Genomic DNA, 8,553 nt, shown 5'->3' with positions numbered 1-8,553 from the left:
ACTCTGAGAATAGGTTTGTACTTTTACTTAAGTAAGATTTTGAATGCAGGACTTTTACTCGTAATAAAGTACTTTGACAATAATGTATTGGTACCTTTACTCAAGTGAAGCATCTGAATACTTCTTCCACTGGTCTGATCTCCCTCAGTGTGCCTGGCTCCACTCAGTGGGGAGTCGGGGAGTCAGTGACAGAGCAGCTGGGAGAGCTGATCTCATTAGCGGCTGAAGGGAGGGCTGCTGAGTTGGGCATTCCTCTGGAAGGAGATGTCCAGTTTTCATTGAGTAAAAATGAAGAAATAAACCAGGACAACAAAGGAGCTCTTGGAAAAGAAAACAATCTTGGCTGAAGGGAAAAATAAAGTCTTTAAAAACATGAATAACCATAAAAAAAAGGCAATTTAACTTTGAACTGCTGAAATTGCACAAGTCTTTTTTTAACTTTTTGACATGTATGCTTTATTTGGACACATATAATGGCAGGAAAGAGGTAGAAGGGGGGGAAATAAGTGCACATGTAAATCATGGCCTGGAGTCAAACTCTCTTGGCCAGGGCCATCAGGCATCAATCACACCTCGAGAGCAGCCTTCTAACCCAGAGGATAAGGAGCTGCTACTATGTGCTGTGTGTGCGTCTGTCCCACCAGTTGGGCTGTTAGAAGGCTTCCACTTGTCTGATTGGAATCTGCAATACGGATCAAAAGGGAAACGGGGCAGACAGGCTGATTGCGTAAAGATTGACTGTGGTTATGACGAAGGAGGAAAGGGGCACTACAGCCATCAGTGTACACACACACACACACACACACACACACACACACACACACACACACACACACACACACACACACACACACACACACTCTATTTGCTGAATGTCATTAAACTGCCACTCAACCCATGTTCTTTGAGAGGTTTCAGTTTTCTCTTTGCCAAATTATAAAACTATATGCCATACTCTGTCCACAGTACAAATAAATAAAAACGTGTTTTACATTAAAAAATAGAAATACTGAGGTTGAGAGTTCATTCTTGACCATACAAAATAATCTCATGTCATTTTTTCTTCTGTACATGTGTTTTGAATGATTACCTTGTGTTACACAGGTGAAGCATGTTTTTTTTTTTTAGCAAGCATGATTTTCAACAGCATAATGGAGTTTGTCAAGCTGTTGAGAATTTCATTGTAAATGTTTTTCATATATTGGACAACTCATATATGTTGATTTAGCTTGAGTTTATATTGATGTCATTTGATACCAAAAATTGCGTTTCTTTTTTACTTTTCTTGCATGTGGAGCCTCGCAGGGCGAAACCGTGCCGCGCCACACTAATTGCACCGCATAAGCGCATAGGTGCACTGCATTTTCGGCTCAGTTGAGGCCCCCTCCGCAAGGTGAAGCCCTACGCCGTCTGCATGATCGGCCTGTAGGGAGGGACGGCCCTGATGACCGGTATCTTTTGTGTGCTAATGTTTGCTGACATTAGATAGATATTGATCTGGAACGGACATAACTGAGCCACTTCACTGACTTTTCGGCTCCTTTCTTCTTCTACTATCTCATCCCAGTTACCCAAGGTTGATGTGTTTGAAGCCTCCAAATAAGGGAATAAGGAATATTACATTAGACGTTTTCGATATTTAGAATCAAATTATTTGGATTTTCCGTGGAAATCTTTTTTTATGACATTTCCTTCATTATAAAAGAGAATAAAAAAAAGGTTAAAAAAAAAAAGAATATTTATGTAAACATTGGAAGTTGAAATAAGAATGTGCAATAAAAAGATAAATTAAATTATATGAAATACATACATTTGTATAAACATAAGAGGTTGAAGAAAGAATGTGCAATAAAAAGATAAAACAAACATAATTAAATGTCTTATTAAAGATAAAATAAAACACAATATTTATATAAACACAAGTTAGAATGTGAAATAAAAATGATAAAATAAGTTGAGTAAAGATATTTGCAGTGGTGTTTTAGTATTATAAAAATGCTGAATGGCACAGTTTAAATGGGCTTTGCTAGTTTGAAAGTGCCAGAATACCCTAAATTGCTCAGAAACTTTAACATAAATGTTTCTACAATTCCATAAAAACTGGAAAAACTTGTTTTAGTAGGCATGATGGGACAATAAGCAGAGTGTTCCCATGATGGACACTTTTCATCAAGAGCTCCACCTTTTTCAGAAGTTAAAATAGGGTACTGTTAAGTCCTCTTAAGTCTCCTTGTTTTCTTTGGACTTGTTGCAAAATGTCTTTGGCAAATGACCTTACGGTGCCAGTGAAGCTGCTGAATGGAACTGAAATAGAGGGAGGGAGAAAGATTCAAATACGCATACGGGGGGAGATGCTGGGGGGNGGGGGGGGGGCGAGGGATCGAGAGAGAGCGGGCATGACTGCTGTTGGAGCTCTGACAAGAAACTTTCCTGTTGTTGCTCCCCTCTCTGCAGAGCAGTCAGACTCCTCTCTTCAGCGCAGACAGTTTACCATGTCAAATGCACTTGCCTGGACTCTATGCGGGAGTTTTAAAGTCATGGCTCTCCATCTCCATTTACACACGGCGCGTCACTGAAGATACTACGCACTTACAGTGAGACTTTTCCAGGATACGTTTAGGAATAAATTGACATTCCTTTGCGTTTATGCCATGAGGATGGAGACGGTTCTGTTCTACCTGCTTGCCTTCACATTGGCCCGGGTTAGCAGTCTTGGATATTCGGAGTCCAGCGTTCAGACCGGGCAGAGAGCGGCCAGCAGACACAGGTAGGATCAACATGAAGGGAAACACACGTGTGTGCATGTGTGTGGTTAGTTGTGTTTGCACTGGAAACACCCCGAAGGCTGCAGTTCAAAACCTTCATTGGAAACGTGTTTGTTTAAGATTATGATATTTCGGTGAGGTTCCCCTTAACTGTGGTAGGTTCCTCTAGTGAAACACGTTGACTTATAGGAGTCCTTAGGGGCTTCAAGTGGGACCTTGCTAACAAAAAGTGAAATATTTAAGGGCTGAAAATGATTGTAGATTAACAAATCAGGTAGTGGAATATAGTAATAAAGAGCCAAGACAATGAGAGAAAAATATAACGTATCTGATTAAAATAAGGTTAGATAAGTACGGAAGACTATTAGTGCCAAAAAAATCTTAAAAATCTTTAAAAGAAAATAATAATAATAATTTTCAAATACTTAAAAAGAAAAACCCAGCACTAACCAAACACTCATTATAGGACAAAATGTGACAAAATCATCTCAATATTCAGGAAAATGTCCTTTGGGAATATCATTTTCTGAGACCATAGTGTGAAAAATATGGTCCCTTGCAGAAGTGCACATGCTGTACATTTTTATTTTCAGAGGAAACATATTATCGGTGATTAGGCCTCTTACACTAGGGGGCCCTCCTTGAATGGGAGGTGATGGGTGGGTTGGGGTTGTGTGATGATGCAAGAGGGGCCCCAGAGCTGGACATGGTTTATAGGGATTATAGATGTTTACTGTTTCAGGGACCCAAGTGAAAAGTTTTCATGGGGAACCAGAGTATCTTGAAGCGCCCCCAGCTTCTTTTTGGAGGGGAATTCATCATGTTGGCAAACAGCATGTTGCAGTCAAGTGATCGTGAATGGGCTCTACAGGGAGTGACAAATTGAGGGGAAACTGAACTGTTGACTGAATTAATCCAGAAAGTGTACATCTTGGAATTCTAAATTCAGATGAAGGACTCCCAAAATGCCCATTTTGCTGTTCTTTATGAGACAGTAACAATATCATTACGTTTTTAGAGACAGTTGATTGACTGTCGCTTGTAAATCACTGATGACTGTTGGGGTCCCTGCACATAAAGCTGTTACTACTGTCAGTGAGCCAACTCACGTATGTTTTTATTGTGCTGTTGCTGCCCCATAGTGTGTTATTAGCATGTAATTGAGCTTCTGCCTGAGGGCCCCATATGTGCACGACCCCTTCACCTCTGTGGACTATGTATGTGTGAGACTTGTTTTAGTTTTTATAATTGAATGAATACGATAGTTTTGCCAAATTAAATGGCTGAAAATGTAGCTGTGTGTAAATGAATAAAAGGCTGAACGAGTGAATGACAGAGTCCATCTCTCACATGTGGTATGTGTCTGCCTGCATGCCTCCATGTGTTTGTACTTTGTGTGTGTGTGTGTGTGTGTGTGTGCAAGGCAAGCCAGGCTTCTGGGAGTTGAGCTGCTGCAAAATGAGCTTCTATCAAGATTTTCTCTACATCATAGCAAAGTGTACTGCTGCTGCAGTGGCACAACACACGGCAAAAGATTCAGAAAAATAGAGAAATAATTGATGGAGTAAACGGAAAAATAATTGATAAAAAGTCAAGAGAATGATAGGTGAATAAAGGGGAAAATAACATAATCGGATTGAGAGAAGGTCAGATAAGTAGGGAAGACTAACAGTGCCAGGTATATGAGAATAAATAATACTTGGCAATCAAGATGAAAAGTTGAGAATGAAGTTCAATGTTAATACAAAAGTTATAATACCATTTTGAGAATTGGGAATAACGTTTAATATATAAAAATAAATCAAACACAGGATATTCTTTAAGATCGACTTTTTTCTTGTATTTTGAATTTACTCACAAAATGTGAAATATAAATCTTCCTCCTCTTGTTTTTGTCCCTAATACCTGGCCCTAAAAGACTTATGTTGATAAGAACATTTAAAGATAAACAACAGGCCTGATAAGAGAAAAGAGTCAAAGAAACGGGAGAAGAGGGAGAACCCGAGCAGTCGTGACAGGAGAGGATGAAAGGGTGAGAAAAGGCAGGGAGAAGCATAACCACAGGAGAAAAGACAGAGTGACAGTTGAAGAGAATACTTGGTTTGGGTCCTTAAATACCTTTCCCCTAGCTGAAACCAGTAGCCTATGAAGGAGTCAGCATGGCGGGCCTGTGACGTACGCACACTCATACAAACCACACACACACAAAGTGACGCATCGGGGGGAAGAATGCACTGGCCCGTGGCGATGCGGTTTGCCCCTCTGACATCTGTTTGAACCCCATTGATCTGTTTTGACAGATGTGTGAAGTATTCCATATGTGATAAAGGCGGTTGAATGAACTGAATACATCCAGCAGGGGTCTGATGTGGAGCTCAGGAGGACCCTGAGCTGTGCGACACATCTTCTGCCAAACTGTCAGCAGTGCACACCAGCTGCAGACACTGACAGAGGAGTGATGTGTTTGAGGGCTGGATGCTTGGGGACTGCTAATATGTTTAGGCCTGTGTACAGTTTAAAGGACAATACATAACTTTTAGCTGACACTTTTATCTAAAGCATATTACAATAAGTGCATAAACCATAAACATACAAACTCGGAACAACAGAAAAAATGCAGGTATATTTGCTTCGAATGAGCCAAGCCCTTCTAAGTGAAGGTGCATTAGTTTCAAATGGGATAAATTATTGAAGTGTTTTTCCTTTTTAAGTGTGTGTTGGGTTTAATGCCCAAAGTACAAGTGAAACAGGTGGGTTTTACAATTAATTTTCAAAGGAAGATCCTGCTGTCCTGATAACAATGGAGAGCACTTTCCACCATTTTGGAACCAGGATAGAAAAAATTAGGAAGGACCGGATTCCTTCAAAGCACATTATGCCAGTACCAGTGGTGGCCAATACAGTAGATTACTACTGGAGAGTATTCTTCTTCATCATCTTTCTGTCTTCTATCCATTTCCCCCCATGTTTTTCTTTACATTGGCATTGGGGTGCTCCATGCAGGGTCCATTTGCACATACTCTTATTCTCTCACTGGAGTTCTGTTGTTTTAGGTAGGTTGTTTTTATGGCATTCTGCTTTGTGGATTGTAACAAGAAAAACAGGAGAACCAATGAGCCACAATTCGAGCTATGGCTTAGTTCCATGAATGATAAATGCTACACATAAACTTTTTCTAAGAAGTGGACGTAGGTACCTTTTCGTAACCCTTTGGACTACCGGTTTGTAGCCTTGGGTTTGACACTTTTGATTACGCCATGTTGTTTTTGGCCATCACCTTCATGTTCTTTTACAACCAGAAGTAACAACGACAGGGTGGATCTATAGCCAGTACAATCGAACTTCGAAGAAAACATTTTAGGCAACCAACATCTTACCTTTCATAACCCACTGAGTCACTGCTAAAAATATATCAAAGTGTTATTTAAAGGATCAAAGGGATAAAATACATCGCATTTTCCATTCATCATCAATGTTGTTCCACTTGTTTTAAAGAACAATTTCATAACTTTGGCAGTGGGACCATCCAAAGGTTACGTGAAAGTACTATGGCTTTCACGGAGGTCTTTGCTTTTCCAGTACTATTGTACTGGCGTGCATTTTTGTTATTCAATCGTCTTCAGGTTTCATCAACATCAAGTTTAAGTCTTCCAAAGTTAAATAACAAGAGTTTCTTTCTTCTTCTGCTGCCCTTTGGCTTCAATATTTGAGAAACACAAGCAATATCAATAAAAAAAGAGAAAGGGATAACAGTTTAGGATTGGGCAGTTACCGCAGTAGACCAGGGTCCTTATGAAGCCATCATCGTACGTCTCTCACTTTTCTTCACTTTTCTTCACTTCTGGTGCCTTCTGTTATTGATTTCTCTACATACAGTTTGACTAATAGCACTGAGTTCATGTCTCTTCAGTTGTTGAAAGGAATTTGGTGAGATACAGGAGGTCATAAGAAAATAACTCCTGGAGTACATTGAGCCTCAGTAATTCTTGTACTCTAATGGTGATCGACTATCCCATGAGAATGCCATATGGTAAGGCAATCTGGGCACACAGAGAGAATAATTGTCAGTAATTATAAGCTTCCTTTAATAATTGCCCTTGAGCAAGCTATTCTACCCCCAGTGGAGCAGCAGTTCTTAGAATACTCTTAAGTAATTGCAATTGTGGGAAAAGCCTTATACATGTTCAACGATGAACACTGATACGGTTAAAAGGCTTGGTCACTACAATTGGGAGAACTCTCTAAATTGCGACAGAATGTCTCCATGCAATTAGGCCGTAACCGGATTGTCCTCTTCTTGACTGAAGCTCGGAAAGGATCCAAATTCACTCCATCTGTATACGTTTCTGCTAATTAGGGCAGAAAAGAAATCTCATTATAAATGGTAATGTGAATGTGGGAAAGGGGATCCTTTCCAGCCACAGCCATTGTAGTTTAATGACCATAGTTTCCAGCATGTATTTCATTGGAGTGAGCTTTCTTTGTCTTGTTGAGATTAACCTAAAGAAATCCATATATTTGGATCCATCCCAATACTCAGCCCATCCAACCACACAAGAACTGTTTATAAGCCTCCTCACAGCTTAAAGACCATATGTAATAACAAGGCACTGAACTGACTGTTTGTGTAATGCAGAGCAGCTAATAAAGCTTTACCTGCATGAATATTCTGTGTTATTTTGGGCATGTGCAATAAGAAGGCTTTGAGAGGACTTATGTCTCGAATGCACATGCCTCCATAAAAGGTGAAGTGAACCACAGAAAAAAAACCTGCAGCCCTCGGAGCGCTGACGTATCTGAGCAATAATGCTAAAGCAAATGGCAGTATCATGGACATTCTCTGTATATCTTTGTGACTGCAAGGCTAAACAATCAGAGAGAAGTTTACACAGTCACCGTGTCCCTTGATGCTGGGTCTAAAGGGTATATGGTGTGTGTGTGGAGTAAAACTTAAATTGAAGACAGAGCAGAAGGACTGGAGGATGAGTAAGTCTCCTGTTCTGTCGGCTCGCGACCACTCAAGCGTGAGTGAGTACACTCGAGTGTGTACAGTATGTTGTTGTGTGTGACAGCCAGTGTGCTTTGCGCTGTGTGTACAGGGGTATACCTTTACAAGGACATTGGAGGGGTGCTTGACCTTTGGGCCACAGTTCAAACAGTGAGCCCCGCCCCTTTCCATCCACTCATTCAGGACGCTGTCAAAGCCTTCCCTTGAAGCTAAATGAAAGATCCCTCAACAATAGGCGCCGCCAAGTGATTTCTTTGTTTAAGTAGTAAAACCTTAGCTCCCCTTTTTCTTTCTTACATTCCTTTTTCCTCCCACTTACTCTCCATGTCACTTTTGTCAATGATTATTCCCCTTTTTACCCACAATGCTCCTCTGCAGGACTAATGCAGAGATACTTTTGAGTAAAATGAACCTGGTATGTGTGGGTTGACCTGTCAGATCGCAGCTTCCTGCTTTAGCTGTGAAGTGTCTGTCTGCATTTTTTACAAGACAATGACATTTATTGGGAAATAAAGTGATGCTTAGACATGTGTAAGAGTTCCACTCACGCTGAGTTATGGCTCAATAAATAACAATAAGAGGTGTACAATGGACTTTTCACTGCTAGGTGCCTGCAGAGCGATAATGAAAACGCTGTTTGTGTGTTTTTTGTCTGCAGGAAAAGGATAAAGTGTATTTGTGTTAAAGGTCCCATGACATGCTTTTCCGGTTATTACCCGTCCCCTTGTGTGTTATGTAGCTTTTTCTGCATGTGAACGGTCTGCAGAGTCAGCCAAGGCA

The 8,553-nt window shown here is 40.5% G+C and overlaps 1 protein-coding gene across 1 annotated transcript in view; it reads left to right on the top strand.

Annotated features, from left to right (window-relative positions):
• The first annotated feature begins 2,445 nt into the window (after positions 1-2,445).
• emilin1a (elastin microfibril interfacer 1a) overlaps positions 2,446-8,553 on the top strand; it is a 60,737-nt gene continuing 54,629 nt past the window's right edge. The window contains exon 1 of the mRNA XM_010793529.1: positions 2,446-2,767. Within this exon, the coding sequence (XP_010791831.1) occupies positions 2,652-2,767 (116 nt within the window). The 5' untranslated portion in view covers positions 2,446-2,651. The remainder of the gene's footprint in view (positions 2,768-8,553) is intronic.

Source organism: Notothenia coriiceps, unplaced genomic scaffold (assembly GCF_000735185.1).
Source record: "Notothenia coriiceps isolate Sejong01 unplaced genomic scaffold, NC01 NC01_scaffold00037244, whole genome shotgun sequence".
Classification (NCBI taxonomy): Eukaryota; Metazoa; Chordata; class Actinopteri; order Perciformes; family Nototheniidae; genus Notothenia; species Notothenia coriiceps.
Note: the sequence above shows the minus strand (reverse complement) of the source record. Positions and strands in the feature narration are given on the sequence as shown.